Raw genomic sequence first — 15,918 nt, 5'->3', positions numbered from 1 at the left:
TTCACAGACATACACTATCCACTATAATTTTAAAGCAGTAATATCAGTTGCAAAGGTAACAACATGAAATGTGAAAAACAAAGGCGTTAATGATAAGGAAAGGTATGCCACATAATTACACATAATTATTTGTAATGTCTGTTTTGATATTTCAAAAGTCAAGAACACAAAATACAAAATCCAGTTTCTCAATGTCCATCATAGAACTCCACCGCAAAGGCATCTGAAAGACTCTCCATATTCTTTTGGATTCTTTCTCTCTCACTCTCTCTCTCTCCCCTTCTCTCTCTCTCTCTCCCCTCCCCCCCTCTCTCTCATTCTTGGCCACAAAGACCAATTCTCAGATTATTCTAATCGATCGCAAGGCTAAATCACATGCAAAAGGCTGAGGGTAGGACCTGGATTGATTGATGTATGCAAGGTCACATCAACAAGCATGTGCCGAGGAGCTTGAGACGTGCCTTTCCTTAAACAAAGCAGCAACACCCTTCAACATCCTTCAACTAAGAATCTTTTTAACATGTATTCTTGTCTGCTTTTAGTTACAGGAACCATTACTTGCACATTCTGCCAAGGTTTAAAGGAGATCTGTGAGCTCATTCTGCATTCCAATTTGGCTGGATTTAATTCTTAACTGGGTCACTTAAAAGGAAAAGTAATTTTGGTACATGTGCCCAATACTGTTGCTTATTTGCATTCAGTTCCAACGATTACACATATAAATAGCCAGCGTGGAATTAAACAGTGCATACATTAACATCGTTAAGTTGCAGAAGGCAGAGACCTTCAAACAATGCCAACGGACTCAAATGGTGGCACCAAGAGAATCTGCAATGACAGACAACAGCAATTTATCTACATTGTCTGAGAAATATATAATTCAGTGGCCGCACCACTGGAGGCAATCCAACATTGGACCTGTAAAATGACAGAGTTCCCTTTAAGGGCTGTTAACAGCTTAATCCTTGACTCAAACTGATGACACTTCATTATAGAGGGCATAAATTACATACATCCACGGCTGCATAAAGAGCTCCATAATGTGGATAATAATCATGGCGGTACTTGTCCCCTCATTTACTATAAAATAAATAATAAAATAAAAACCTCCCTTTTCAGGATTCAACATTTTTGACATAAAACATGCTAACAAGCTTTTTGTTCTACATTAATTATCAAACATCTCACTTAATATGTATAATAGTAATGCATATAGTAATACATGAGTAATGAATATTTTTTAAAGCCCATCTCTGGAGAAACAATACTTGTGTATACATATAATCTCTTCAAATTATCAGTTAATGGGTGACTGTATTACATTACACACTGTACAACAGACCGTGATAACAATACAAAGGGACCTGCTACTGAAACTGGCAGAGCGGAGAGATTGCTTTATCAGGGGCAACGATGCATCTTTATCCTCATTACTAATCACTATCTATTGTTAGACAACCTGCTTTGGGCATTAAGGATGATGATGATGATGATGATGATGATGATGAGGGTGAAACAGGCTATCTTATTATCTCTAGACAATCCATTCTGCTGAACTCTCTCATTATGTCTTGGGGCATTGGTCAGCAAAGCCAAAAGGTGGACGCTGACCCTGTTAAAATGTTTTGGAAGCACAGCAGTGCTCCCCGCATTCATATTTACATAACAGGCGCTGAGAAGTAAATTTGAGTTTAAAATGAAATGGGTCAGCTGTGATTGTTGTTCCAAAATATGACTGATCTCTTAATTAAATGGTTTAACAAAATCACTAGATGCATGCTACGCCATTTCAAAATAGCAATTTATCTATGCTTAATGCGTTAATGGAAAAGCGACCAACTGTGATCCGTCATGGCTCCATAATAATCAGGAATTAAGCACATGAACACTTGCTGTGTAATGAATGTTTATAAACACACTTCACTAGCATGAGTCCAAAAGAACTGGTGGGGAAAAAACATTCTGACAGTAAACAGAGAACAATGTCCAAATCAGTCAAAATGGTGAGTACTAAATCTTCCCAATAATGTAAATCCAGAGCTTTTTGAGGTACTTTAGTCATGAGGTCCAGGCAGTGTGATTAAGGCAAATGCTATGACCCGAGTGTTACAGCTTCACCTTCATCATGCCTTGGGAAAAGGCTTCCGTGAGATGGACACAAACTGGGGGGGGGCGGTAAATCAGCATAATGAACCAATTAAACTGGAGGAGACTTGAAGCTTTGATTAAGTATCCACTTAAACGGCCCAATTGCTGTACATTCAGACAAACAACATGCATTCACGTGAACAGCACACGCTTAAATGGCACTCCGCCGTTTGACCACACGGCACAAATGACTCTGTGTAGTTTCACGGATCGATAATGAAAACAATTTGATATCGCTGCCTTTGCTTTACTCCAGGCTTTGATACGAAAGTAGCAACCCCCACCCTTCTCCCTAGTATTGCCCTATCCCAGGTCTCCAATATCTATCTCTTTTCTTAAATGACTACATTAATAAATCAGTAGCCATGGTCCTTTTGTCATGTGGGAGATGTCTCTTAGCCATCAATATATAGACAATATATATCAATATATAGAGAGGTTTTTAATCAACTGCACCTCACTATTTATTCTTGGTGCCCCCAGCATGTTTGCCACTTTGTCAGATAAAAGCTGATACTTCACTGCATATAAGTGCATGCATCTCTTTGTGTGCGTGCGTGTGTGTGTGTGTGTGTGTGTGTGTGAATGTGCGTTCTTGTGGTCACATGCATGAGTGTGGTGGCCTTCATTTATCTCCTTGCAAGGCCAACCTCGTGTAGCAACTTGTAACTGAGGTGTAACGTCAAACCTGTGGAATTGCTCAATGCATATTAGCTTGCAACATCATAGACACTCCACCCGCTCTGCCTCATTCTCCCCTCTGTTTGGGTTTTCAACCGCCGCTGGTAACTATGCACATAACACACGCACACAACGCCCCCTTGATTAATGCAGCCAGGGTCAAACTGATCTCTTGTAGGACTACCCTTCCTGCAACACCTAATCTCTCTGCGGTGAGGATGCTTTGCTCAGTATTATCTCACCCTCCTGCCCCACCAGTGGTAATACCATTCGACTCTGTTTCATTCTCTCTGCTTATCACCCTAAATGCTGTCTGTGAGCTCATGTATCATCCTCTTTCTCCTGACCGATGTTTTTCTCTCTGCCCAGGCTGAGCTCATGCACGCACCTACTTGTAGTGACCGTGACTGGTTTTACAAAGTATTGTATACAAATGAGTACAAAAGTATATAAAAGTGTCACATTGTTGACCTCTCTGACAGCTCTTCCGGTCCATGGGAAAACTCCCTCTCAATGTGTGTGTGTGTGTGTGTGTGTGTGTGTGTCCTACTAGGGATCTGCTGTGAGTCAAGTCACACCGTCCCATTCAGACAGACTGAGGTATGCATGGACTGCACAGCACAGCCCAGCAAAGCCTTGTCTGCCCTCATCCACACTCTTATTGCTCACTGGCCTTGAGGTGCAAGCTGAAGCTCATACAAACATTTTCATTACACAGGGCAGGCCTCACCTTCAGCTTTCATAAACCAAGGCTGCCCAAGGCTGACCCCTGACCCCGGGCTTATTTAAAGGAAGTCAGTGGAACCACCTCAGGGTGAGAGAGCACATTAGGCATGGGCTCCGCCATGCACTGGAGAATGCAGTGACTTGCTTGTGGCGTGGATTATTATTGCGACTCATGAAAAGTGTATGTGGCCATACGTTAAGCTTGTTTGCTTGCTTGTTTATTTGTTTGGTTATAGCTTATGGCGAAAATCATTAGGCTACATCATCGTTTCTGCAGAGGCACGAGTTTTATGTCCAAATGAGGGCAACACAATGTCATTCATATCATGTAAATTTGAACGATCTGTCAAGTGGGTTTTTCCAGTGCTTTGCCGTGTGAGTTCAGGTTTAGGCTCCAAAATGTACTTCATATAATTTCACCAAATGTGTTTTTCCAGCCTGGCAAAAAAATAAATGAAGAATGCTGCTGCCTACATGTCTGTTATTGGTTTGATGTATCCAGGAGGTTGCTAAGGAATTTTAAATAGATACCGTGAGTTTGGCATGTTGAACAGTATCAGAGAACATTAGCGTGCTAAAAATGTATTTGTTAATTCTGTGGTTTGACAGATGTCTCAACTTCAAAGTCTCAAATGTCCAGCTTTTATCTTCCTGGCATAAAGCAATGTATTTTTATTTCAGTTGCAAATCTGTTTAACTATAAAATGTTGTGGCTGACGCACATCACAAAACAAAGATAACAAAAGAAAAACACTAATACCCATGAAACAATTATTAAAAACACCAATCCCCATAAAACAATTATGAAAACATTATTCCCTAGATAAATGGATGTTAGATGCATCTGTGTCCCACTGTCCTTACAAGGGCAGAACAGATCACCCTGATTAATAAAATGTAAGTTTGCAGTCTCTTGCAGTTCATAAAATGCCATGACTTAATATTATATAAATCAATGACATTTAAAATACATTCAAAAGCATCTAACTCCCAGAACATTACTTTCAGAATGCTTTAGGGGAGAGATCAGAATTATTACCCAAATAGTCAACTCTTTTGGGGAATTTACATATCTCTCAAAGCCAGTATATTTTTCTCACTTTCCAGTAGTTTAAATATGTGAGGTGATAAAAGCAGAAAAGGGGGAGAAATCACAATTGTGCAGAAAAGAGGATATGATCTCCATGTTAAGTGGAGAGGAATCTAATTTTACAGGGTGGCAGTAGGTTCAGCAATGGCAAAAGGCCAGTGGAAAATTGAGACAAATCACTGCATTTGCCAGAAACTGGAAGGATTAATTTATCATCTTTGACAGTGACTCTGCCTTCAATCGGTAGACTGTGCTGGCTTTTATCTTGGAGGGGAAAAAGAAAGGAGGCTCCATCTCCCTTTTTTGAAATAGCTGTGCTTTGCTTGTTTACCTTTATCAGGGAACAGGATCAATATGTTGACAGTAAGGATTTTGTGAACAATCTTGGGATGAGGCATAACCTAACCTCCACACTCCAGTCACTAGCTGGTAATTTTTCACATACTAGAACTGCATGCCATCCATTCCGCTCGCATCCGACAACCAAGCGGGCCAATTCTGCAAAAGCTGTATCAACCTTGCATGAGGCATTCGATCACCATCAGTCACAGGCAGACTGCTAGATTTGGCACTGTAGCGACAGTGCTACTGCGCGGATGAAACTATGGGTGGATCCTTTACTCCCCTGGCACAGTCAGAAGGAACCTTTGCTGACTGAGGGGGCATGGGAATGAAGGAAAGTTCAGGACTGCTTCCTCCTACTTTAGCTGATCTCTGACCCATGAATAGCACGCTTCTGTGTAGCCTAGGCTACTCTAAGTTTTCTTAGCGGTTCTATGTAATAGGCTCAAATAGCAGTAGCCTGCGTACTACTGCAAAGACAGGATATCTCGCAACAAGGAAGTGAAAGAAAGAAAGCACACACTTTTCTTTTTGTGGCAGGTATACGTTGAAAGTGGATTTATAACAAAATAAACTTAGCCTACCTTTTAAATACGACTCCTCTTTTCTTCAGACCAAAGCGCTTGGCACAAAACCATGGACAGACATGACTTACAGTGTCAAAATGTTACCTTTCGAAAACACCAACAGGTGTAAATGGGAGTGTCCTGACATTCTGGCTAGTCTGTAAACGTAGGATCTGTAATGTCCTTATATGGACCGGAAGGCTTGAACAGAAAAACGTGTCCTTCCAGACAAGGCCGTGCGTAATAAGACTATTCACACGCTGGGAAATCATTCTGCAGACGTATCATCGCCATCGCCTCTAAAATTCGTTTGCTCCTGTTTTTTTAAAATTGCATCTGTTCAAATAAGGGCCGTCGTGACGCGGTTAATTCACAAGGCTAGCTTCATTGAGCGCTGAGATCTGAGCGTCATTTCTACATTGGTTGTTGTCAATGATGGTGCTATGTTCCCATGGAAACTTTCAGAAGCTATTTCTGGCCTACTGTGCCAAGTGTTGCCAGAGAAATTTGCATGTTTTTTCTTTCTGCTGAAAAATACAGCAATTATACATCATTGTGAGTGGTCCCACTAATGAGGCTCATCATTTGTCTGTGATGCAAAATTAGAGCAATTTGATGGGTATGTTGGAGACAGAGATAGTATCATCCACAAGAAATATTACATTCATGCTAGTCTCATACATTTGATTATCATGATGATAAACATCGGCCTTCATGATATAATTTTACACATCTTTGATTTTTGCCTGCAATCATTCACATTAGACCTATGTTTACATAGGGAGGTGGATTAATCTCCATGATTTGCTCAAAGGAAATCTAATCTGATGGCAGTGTAAGTTTATTAGGATAGAGAAAATCCTAGCAAACTAATAACAAATAAGGATATCCAAATAGCCTCCTATATCAGACTTCCATTGGCTGAGATTGATGAGGTTTACTTCTCAAAGATGTCTGAAATCTTGATTTATGTATCCAGCTAACCAGATTGGATATCAAGACAGACGACAATTGAAACAGAGCCAGCACAGGACAAGTGCACACATATAATATTTTATTCACATCCATAGGATCTGCAACAATGCATACAACCAAAGGTAGAAAATAACTCTTCATATCCTGAGAAGAAAGTATGGTATACTGACTACATTGGTTAGTGGTGTTACAGATTAAATTTGGGTAAATAGCTGAAGATAAGGAAGAATGTCTCAGTGTCTTACTGTCGACACACTAACTTAACTCATCGAATACCCCACAATCGCATCAATCGCAGTGACTAAGGTGTTTATTTATTTGCAGGTTAAAACCAACGGAAGAAAAAAAATGTCCTTCTCTGCCATCTTCATATAGAATAGTTTTATTCTTAACCATCTCCTCTTGTAATCAATCCCGGTCCCAAAAGGTTGTGAAATGATTTTGAGAGGGGGAAATGAAAATGAAGAATAAATGAAAATCTTGGAACTGACTTGGAAGCTTGCAGTGACTATTTTATAGCCATTCATCAAGAACTACCGTTTTCTGGACTGCAGATGCTGGCAGCATTTTCAAACAAATATCAAATGTATTTCTTGGCAACACTCCAACTGGAAAACACATGATGTCCATTCAATTAAAAGCCCAGTTTTATTGTGTGTGTGTGTGTCACTGTGAGCCTGTAAGGTGCAAAGTGGAAATATTTTCTATATATATATATTCTTATGAACAGTGAAAGTTCATACTACGTATAACATGTTGTTTTAAAGTCTAACCTGTTACATATGCACATAACAAGTACACTGTCAACAGAATAATATCTGCAGCAGGATGATGGGAAAAACTGTACATTAGAATTGGACATCCAGCTTCAACTGCGCATGACATTCATTTGACACATCTGGCATGTACTTCAAGTCAGGGCAGTTTTTAAAATATATCTTTTTAACAAGGCATTCATTCTGAGAGAATGTTTAACTTTATATGGACTTCACTCTAAGAGTGAGGAGCTCTAGATATACGACATGACGCTTGTTTCCTGTGACGAAAAAATACCCAGTTTGTATTCTGTTATTTCTGTGGCTAAAGTATTAGCATGTGGGCTACACTCACTCTGGTCAGGAATGTGTCAAGTGTGACAGGTCCATTTTAGACTTCAAGATAATGGAGAACTCCTTTGAAAGAAGCTCATGTAGTGCCATTCCATCATGCGAGTAGACCCAACGCTCACCAGTCCAGTCATAACGTTTAGGCCCACTAGGTGGAAAAAATAAACAGATAATAATTTTAAGTAAACAATTGGAAAATAAATTTCACCACAGGCAACATTAGCATCAAAATATAAGTCATAGCAGAAAACAAAGGTAACTTTTCTGATGAAAAAACTTTTTAACAAAAAAAATAAAAATATATATATATATCTTACCTTGTAGGTGACGAAAGCCAAATCTGTCGATTAGGAGTTTGTTTGTTGATGACATATGTGCCGTGGTCACCCCCAATTTTGATAGTCAGCACACCGCTCTGTAGAAAGACGAGGGTAAAACTCAGTCAGTCAGTCAATCAGGCTCACAGCACCTAAGGGCATGTGTGCGCCTCAGCCAGAAGCCCCAGTCAAGTGTAAACACTGACTTGTGATTTGTGGCTGAAACATCAACGACGACAACAGCAGCAACACACTCAAAAAACTCCTACCCTCCATGCCCTGCTGCGCAGGTTTTTGTTGACTTGTGTTATAAAAATATGCTGAGCATGCCTCTTGTTGCATAGTGTTGTTCAATCACCAACTCTTTGGCTGAGTGCTTGGATATGAACTTCCCTGAGCAATAAATTAGCACACTTTATAAGGAACTGACCCTAAAAACCAAGGCTGATTAAATAACTTTTCTACCATTTCTTTAATTATAGTTATTACTTCACAGATATGAAAACTCTTGCTCTCCCCCTAGTGACTCCATGAGATAAGGTCCTTCAATTAGAAGTTTGTAGAGGCTGTTGATGGATATTGGTTTTTCGTTATGAGGGATTAAGAGATGTTTTAAGAGATTATGGCTTGTTGATAACGGCTGTGAAGTTGTTATGGGACACAAAGGAAGAGCTTGATCCCAAAGACTCAAACTTTACCACAGATATTCCTCAGGAACTCCTTGAAGGGCCAAGTTCCTTACGGAACAAGTTAAGCTACGTTTTTCCCCCACCACTGAACTGAGTCACACAGCATTTGTAGATCAATCTTCTTTAGTCTTTGTAAAATCATATTGAGCTAGCAATGCTTCATGGTCAACTTCCCTTGTGAGAATAACATTGATATCATACTTTGAATGCTTGAGTGGGAGTGAAATGGTCAGCATGAGAAAAACAAAACACACTGAACTTCCTGAACTTCCAATGAACTTCCTGGTTCTGCTCTACCACAAACCTTAATGGCTTGCATCCTGAACTCAGAGGGTTATCTTAAATACACCAACAGACAACAAGGTTTTGATTAATAAATGATGATGATTGATTGCCTGATCTAAGACCAAACACTGTCAGTTACGATAAAAACATGGGGTATACTGAAGCAGACGCTAAATTCCACACTAAACTACTGCAGGGAAAACCAACTCTTGAGTGATGGTTGCCCCAAACAGATGCCGCGCCCCTTAACAGACAGTTAATCTGCTGAACTGAATTGTGAGCCTGAACACTCCTCAGATCTGGGGCGAATTTGAACTCCTCTGCCAATGTGGCCAACCACAATCGCTTTCCGCCTCACTTAGGTCACAAAACACAGCCATATCACGAAAAACATCAGCAACCACTTACGAAGCACCTGTTTTGCATGTGCTCCCAGGCAATGATGAAGGGCCAATAAAAAGTTACGGCCTCACATTAGCGCTCCGCAATCCATCCGCAAGAAGAAGCGGGAAGTGTGAGTGGGAGGGCGGGCGTGTTAGCGGGCACCGAGTGATGTGGGGGGCTCTGATAGGCGGGCCCTGTTTGTGGTTTATGGTCCTGCGCGTCGCTCGTGGCAGATGAGAAGAGAGTGAGCTGCCAGGTCGGGAACACGGCCCGATCCGTCAGCGGGGACCTCGGACAGCAGCTGTCCCGCCCGTGATTTAAAAAGTCACCGCTTTATTAATCATCCCTTCACAGGGCACAGAGACCAGGGGCGGAGAAGATGGAGGGACAGAGCAAAAGAGCAGATGAAAGAAAGAAGAGAGGGATGAGGAAGAAAGGAGGAGACAAACACAGAGAGAGGGAGTGAACAAGTAGACATAAAGACGAAGAACGAGAGCAGAAAGGGGGAGACAGCCAAGAACAAGGATAGAAACAGGAAGATAGCTCAGAACAAGACTAAGACAGAGACAGAGAGAGAGAAAAAAAGAGAGTGAGAGACAGACAGAGAGATGGGAGTAGAGAGAGGGAAGGAGAGAATGTAGCATGGCAACATTCCATCCCCCAAGTGCATATATTTATCCCCGAATGAAGCCTGCAGAGTCGGAGACACTGTCAAGCTAAATGAGACAGTGGCACTCTGGGCAGCCGGAGACGGACGGGCGGCTCCCCAGCAGGAGTCAACCCCCCCCCCCCCACACACACACACACACACACACACACACACACACAGTCATCCCCCCCAGCTATTAATCTGACTGTGTGTGTGAGTGTGTGTGTGTGTGTGTGTGTGTGTAGCGCGGTGTGTGTGTGTGTGTGTAGCGCAGTGTGGGGTGTAGCGGGGTTGGTGAGAATCTTGTGTGAATGACCCATCAATCTGTCAGCACCAGCCTCCAGAGTCCCCAGCCAGCCAGCCAGCCACACCCAGCATCACAGCCCCACAGCCCCACCTCCTGGAGAGGGACCTGGGGGGGGGGGGGGGCAAAGGCAGGAAAGGTCACAATATGGAGCTCTAAAAAATACCGACAGCCACATATGCATGATGTAAGGATGGAGGGGGAGGAAAAAAACACAAGACAAGTGCAAAGGCCTGACAGCATGTTCGGCCAAACGGTTACTCAGACACTAGAAGCAGAAGTCTTGTGACAGTCCAGCGTGAGTGGGGGACCCTGAGGGATCTGGGCCAAGGCAACGATGAATCATCACAACTGTTTTTCAAACCCGAGCAGCGCCTCATCAGCAGTCCGGTTCGCGTCGCCACCACCGACTGGCCGTCCGTCACCCTGCTCTTTAGGGTTTTAGGGGCTGTAATGGACAGAGTGCTAAAGTGTGAGGCTTGATTACAAACCAAACTGAAGGTGTAATGGCGTTCCTGAGCCGGTGACGAGCTGGAACGTCTGCTCACAGCCATGCAGAAATGACAACAACCAGGAGCATCACAGATGTGTCAGATGCTGTTGCATCCAACTACTGGCGCCTGAAATGAATAAATCCTAGCAATTGTTGAATTTACTGTATGGCCATAGTTGCAAAGTAGTAAAGTAAAGATGCATGCTAAATATTTCCCTCATCAATTTTACACTAACACGTACAGACCAAAATACTGGTATTCATTCAGAGTTGACTGAATGACTGCCATACACCATTCCAATTAACCAATTTTTAAATAGGAAGTGCAGACCAAGTGACTTTTTCATAAGAAGTCCAAACTAAGTGAATCAGGTCAAAGTGGTATGTCCATGAGTGATGTCCATGAGTGTCCAGGGCTCATGTGGCAGCGACTCCAAAGGAGCATCCTGCACTCCCTGAACTACAGCTGAACTGTATTATAGGTTTGAGTGGCAGGCACGAGGACCTGTGGCTGGCCAGCACCCTCACCTCTTCTGTTCATCAGTCTTCCTGGCGGGCAGCTGTCAGTCTCCAGGCTCACAAGTGACAATCTAACCTTGACATCTGGGGAGGGAGCCCCTCAAATGTTGACCCTCGTCCACACACTCACGCATACACACAAACCCAAACACACACACACTCCTGCCATCATGGTTCTGAGTGACAGCATCCTATGTCATACCAGAGTACATTACAAGCAACACAATCTTCCCGCAGTTGTCGAAGGGGGCCTGCTGTCCTTCCTTTTAAATGGCCATCTAAATCTGGGGTGAGGGCCTTACAGAAGGGGGCAGGGGGGACCTGCGCTCGTAAGTGCTGCGTGCATACAGGCCTAGACTGAATAATAATGTTAGCAGGAGGTTTCGAGAAGACCATTAAAATGATGGAAAGAGACTTCCAGCCGGATTTAAAAGGGATGGATGAGGGCCATTTCACATGACAGAAAAGCAGGGCTAGACCAGGCAGACCACATAGCACAGTGTCCAGACTGAACATGGTACCAGGTTCATATTGACTTGGTTCTTCCAAGAAGTGTATCTACTTGATATCATACCAGTCGTAATATTGTTACAGACCATAGTTACGGTAAAAGAGTCAATCCAATAATGTGGTTTCCAGATGTAAGAGGGTAGAAACAAGAGAAACAGCCTTGTTTCTTTTTAAGTGGTCATTGTATCATAAAAATGTAATACATTGGTCTGGGAAGTGCAGAAGAGAGACTGGACTTCCTTTTTTATGAATTCCCAAGCTGACCTATGCATTGGCTTCGGTTGACCTGATCTCTCAATGCCACCTACGGCGAGGGCCTAATTGCAAGCACTGGAGCAGGGCAGAAATCAATACTGAACAGAGAACAACACTGGAGTAGGGCAGAAATCAATACTGAACAGAGAACAACAGGGGCCTGTCTGCCTGCGTGGAACACAAACTGGAAAGCTCTGGACAGAAAATAAATAGATGTGCGTGCGTGTGTGTGTGTGAGCGTGTGCACGTGCGCACGTGCGAATGTGTGTTGTGTGTGTGTGTGTGTGCGAGTGTGTGTGTGTGTGTGTGTCAAGTCAACTTGTTATGTTTTATTGTAAACTATCCTGATGTGCAATGCATCACAGTAGTATCCTACTGTCTTTTCAGTTTTCAGACCCCACATGCAAGACACCATACTGGTTCAAGTCAAGACTCATCTACACACAACTCAATCCACTTTTTTGACTTGACTGTCATCTTATCCCAATAACTGACACGCTGTGGCCACAACTAACATAAACTCAAACTCTACTGGACATTTTACTCACTGGGACACAGACACTGCATTACTATCCCAATAATCTGTTCTTAGTACACCACCTGTATTTTTTAAATCTCAGCACGACCTTTCACATTTTAGGATTAGCCTATGTTGACAGGTCCAACTAAAAGGACAATGTATCTGTGAACATCAAAAGTTTTTTTTTTAATAGCACTGTATCAAATCTGTATAATCTCAATGACTGTACTCAGACTGTACAACTGTATTCAGTTCACACATAGGGCAGCCAGTACTGAACTTAATTCAACTGTTTACATAAAACACTATTTAATACAATTTAATTTGAGTCCTTCCAAAACATGATCAATGTTTGATGCTTCTATAGTATAACTTAAGCCAATGATCCCCCCTAGCCAATGAAGGCAATGATTCTATACAGTATAACTTAATGTATAACTTGATAACAAAGATTCTATACAGTATAACTTGATGCTTCTATACAGTATAACTTAAGCCAATGCTTCCCCCTACTGGACATCTGAGTGAAGCACATGGGGACATCTGACAATATGGGTGGCACTCATGCTATGTACTAAGCTACCTTATTCTTACTACAAAAATAAGTAGTCCTGAATGTTGGCACAACGCTGGCATACAGAAGACCAGAGGAAGAATTCCCAAACTTACAGCAAAGACAACGTCATAGTCAGTTCCAGTGAAGTCTTCATCTGCAAGATCTTCAAAGTATTCTGCCAAAGCATCCAACGTTTCATCCGCTAATTTATCATACACAGCTTCAGTAAACTCTCTGTAAAAGAAGCACAGATGAATACTTAGGACGAGAAAGAAACTAAATCCAAGTGATGATGCACTGTCACAAGCTCATTTAATGGGGCTCATTCAAACAGCCAGACGAATACAAGCAAAAGGCCGTTTTACACCCAAATGAGTCTGCATCCACAATATAGCCATAACGTTATATAATATTACAATTTATTACATGGCTCTTCAGAGTGCTGCAGAAAGTTCCATTCACATGAATGGGCCTTCCCAACTTTCGGTGGTCTGTTAAATCTATATAATCACCGGCAAAGTATATAATCACCGCTGTCAATGGAAACAGGTTTTGTGCTTCTAATTAACGTCTTTCATATCACTCCGCAAGAAGTCTGTTCGCTTATTGCAATGGAATTTCATTGAAAGTGAAAGTCAGCTAGTAATACGTTGCCACGCAACACCTGAAATAGTCCATGGGCCAGATGAGATGTTGGTACCACTCAAGGTGGCAAAGGTTGCTTATACTTTTTGAAAAGATACATGTCTTTAGTTAACACTTTTGTATGATAACCCTTCTGGAGTCACAGCTAAATTAGTGTTATCAGCTGTTAAAGTCCCCCATTGAAAACATTTTTTTTTGACACAGGTGCCTATATTGCTATTGGCCTTTGTTAAAGACATATTTGCATATTTGATTGTATTATGTTTGGTATCATCTCAGACCATCTGAGCTTCCATTCAAGTCCTTTTGTGAACACTTTGGACAAATACAGCCGACCCTGGAGCTCTTCAAACTTTTAATCACACACATTTTCCTGCCATTTCCGCCTAAATCATCCTTTTTCTTTTAATCCTTGGCATCAGGGAGCATCAGAGATACAAAATGCAAACACTGCAATACTGGCATGACTCTAAGGATTCAGAAAATGTATAATTTACCCATATTATCTCATTCTGAGGTGGTGATTTCAGTTTTAGGTCAGGCATTGCGTTTTTTCGAAGAAAGGTAGTTTTTCCAACCTCTGAGGTTTCCTTTGCTATTGGACTCTGACTTTAATTTATACTCAACCATCTTCTGGGCTTTGTGATCCGCTGCGCGTCAGGGTTCTGTTCTTCCTGTCAGGACTTATTTTCTGATAATTACCGGCGGACAATACATTATCCCTTACATAATACAGTCATATACATTTGCGGTCCTGCTTTGTTCCAAATGTGACTCCTGCCTAATGGTTAAAGACAAAATATGCAGCAACATTACCCTGACTGCAGTGCGCTCTCCCCTGCATGTGTAGGTGTGACATTAAAGCATCTCTTTTGAGCATATCCCACTTGTGCCTCCTGTAACCACTGTGATAACACAAAACATAAAATAAATCATGTTGAACATTTATTGTGGTAGCATCCAACGTGTGTCATCAGTAATCTTGGAATCTGGTTAATCTAAAGCACTTCTTAATAACACTATGGCATTTCGGTTTAATATTATGCTATAATGTACAGTAGGCGACATAATAGGCTATATACATGTATCCTAATATTACCGTGGGGTACAGTGTCCCTCTGGTCATCGACAATGGAAGATTATTAAGCCTACTTTGATTTTGGGGGAAATGTGTATTTGATGAGTGGCGAGCCACGTAGGGTAGGCCAAAACACCGACTCTGTAACACAAAACAAATGTGATCGGTCATATAGAATAAATGTCAAACATATTATGAAAAGTATCTCGTTAACCGCTAACGTTAACCTCCTCTTTTATTACAAGATATTATAAATTAGGCTATAACGTTAGTTTACGCTCTACAAATTCTTTCAGTTTTCCATCCAAGGATTACCAGCCAGTAACGTTAATGACGTAGCCTATTACAAATTGCATGGATACAGATGTGCCAACTCAACTCAACTGTGGTGAAATACTTGACCTGAATGAACCCTGAATTTACCTTTCAGAGAGTTATTATGTTATGAATTCATAACTGATGCTAATTAAATACCTATCGAGGTTGTTGGCTGGCTAGCTAGCTATACTATCAGAACATTAAATGTTGACTAGCCAGTTAGCTTGCTAACTAATCTTAGTTGTTGCACCTCTTTATGCTGTCAAACAAATCCACCTACCTCTTTTTGCCGGTATCTGGTGCCATGGGGCGATGTTTTTGTAAAAGCATTCAGTAAACACTTGCAGGTATGCTGACCTTCCTTGGTCAACCTTAACATGTTTGCAGCACGCTGTATAATGTCAACTCAACTCCTGCTACAAACCAGACAGCCAATCGACTCGCTCTGACCAGCAGCAACAGACCAAAGCAACACACTATCGATTCAGTCGGTGAATGTATTAAAATGTCTGTATTTTTTTTTTTACGTTTTGTAGACATCCTGGTATTTGTAGTCATCATAATTTCAATAATTGATATGATTATTTTTCTAACATTTTATTTATTACTGCGGAACTTTCTTTACACAAAAGCACATTAAAGGTTTAGGTCTAGTAAAAGGCAAGGAAACAGACAGCCAGTTCAAAAATAAATTAAGTAGGCCTAGGCCTACAGTTAATAAAGAGATTCAGAGAAGGACTCCCTTATATTTAGCCTACAAAC

General features: G+C 41.5%; 2 protein-coding genes across 3 annotated transcripts in view; both read right to left on the bottom strand.

The window, feature by feature from the left end:
- tjp2b (tight junction protein 2b (zona occludens 2)) overlaps positions 1-5,691 on the bottom strand; it is an 86,105-nt gene extending 80,414 nt beyond the window's left edge. For both annotated transcript variants that reach the window (XM_076269500.1, XM_076269501.1), the window contains exon 1: positions 5,572-5,691. The gene's annotated coding sequence lies outside the window, so the exon portion shown is untranslated. The remainder of the gene's footprint in view (positions 1-5,571) is intronic.
- A 903-nt stretch (positions 5,692-6,594) lies between these two features.
- On the bottom strand, positions 6,595-15,593 carry fxn (frataxin). Its single transcript, XM_076270465.1, has 6 exons — positions 15,437-15,593; positions 14,860-14,979; positions 14,577-14,665; positions 13,229-13,349; positions 7,952-8,049; positions 6,595-7,782 (listed from the first exon to the last, which is right to left on the bottom strand). Exons 1-6 carry the CDS (start codon positions 15,533-15,535, stop codon positions 7,644-7,646), a joined length of 666 nt encoding a protein of 221 aa, XP_076126580.1. The 5' UTR covers positions 15,536-15,593; the 3' UTR covers positions 6,595-7,643.
- Between the last annotated feature and the right edge of the window lie 325 nt (positions 15,594-15,918).

Source organism: Alosa pseudoharengus, unplaced genomic scaffold, assembly GCF_046254945.1.
Source record: "Alosa pseudoharengus isolate Yale_2024_CS ecotype anadromous, Long Island Sound unplaced genomic scaffold, YU_APseudo_1.1 YU_APseudo_1.1_scf_6, whole genome shotgun sequence".
NCBI lineage: Eukaryota > Metazoa > Chordata > Actinopteri > Clupeiformes > Clupeidae > Alosa > Alosa pseudoharengus.
This window is presented reverse-complemented; position numbering and strand designations above follow the sequence as displayed.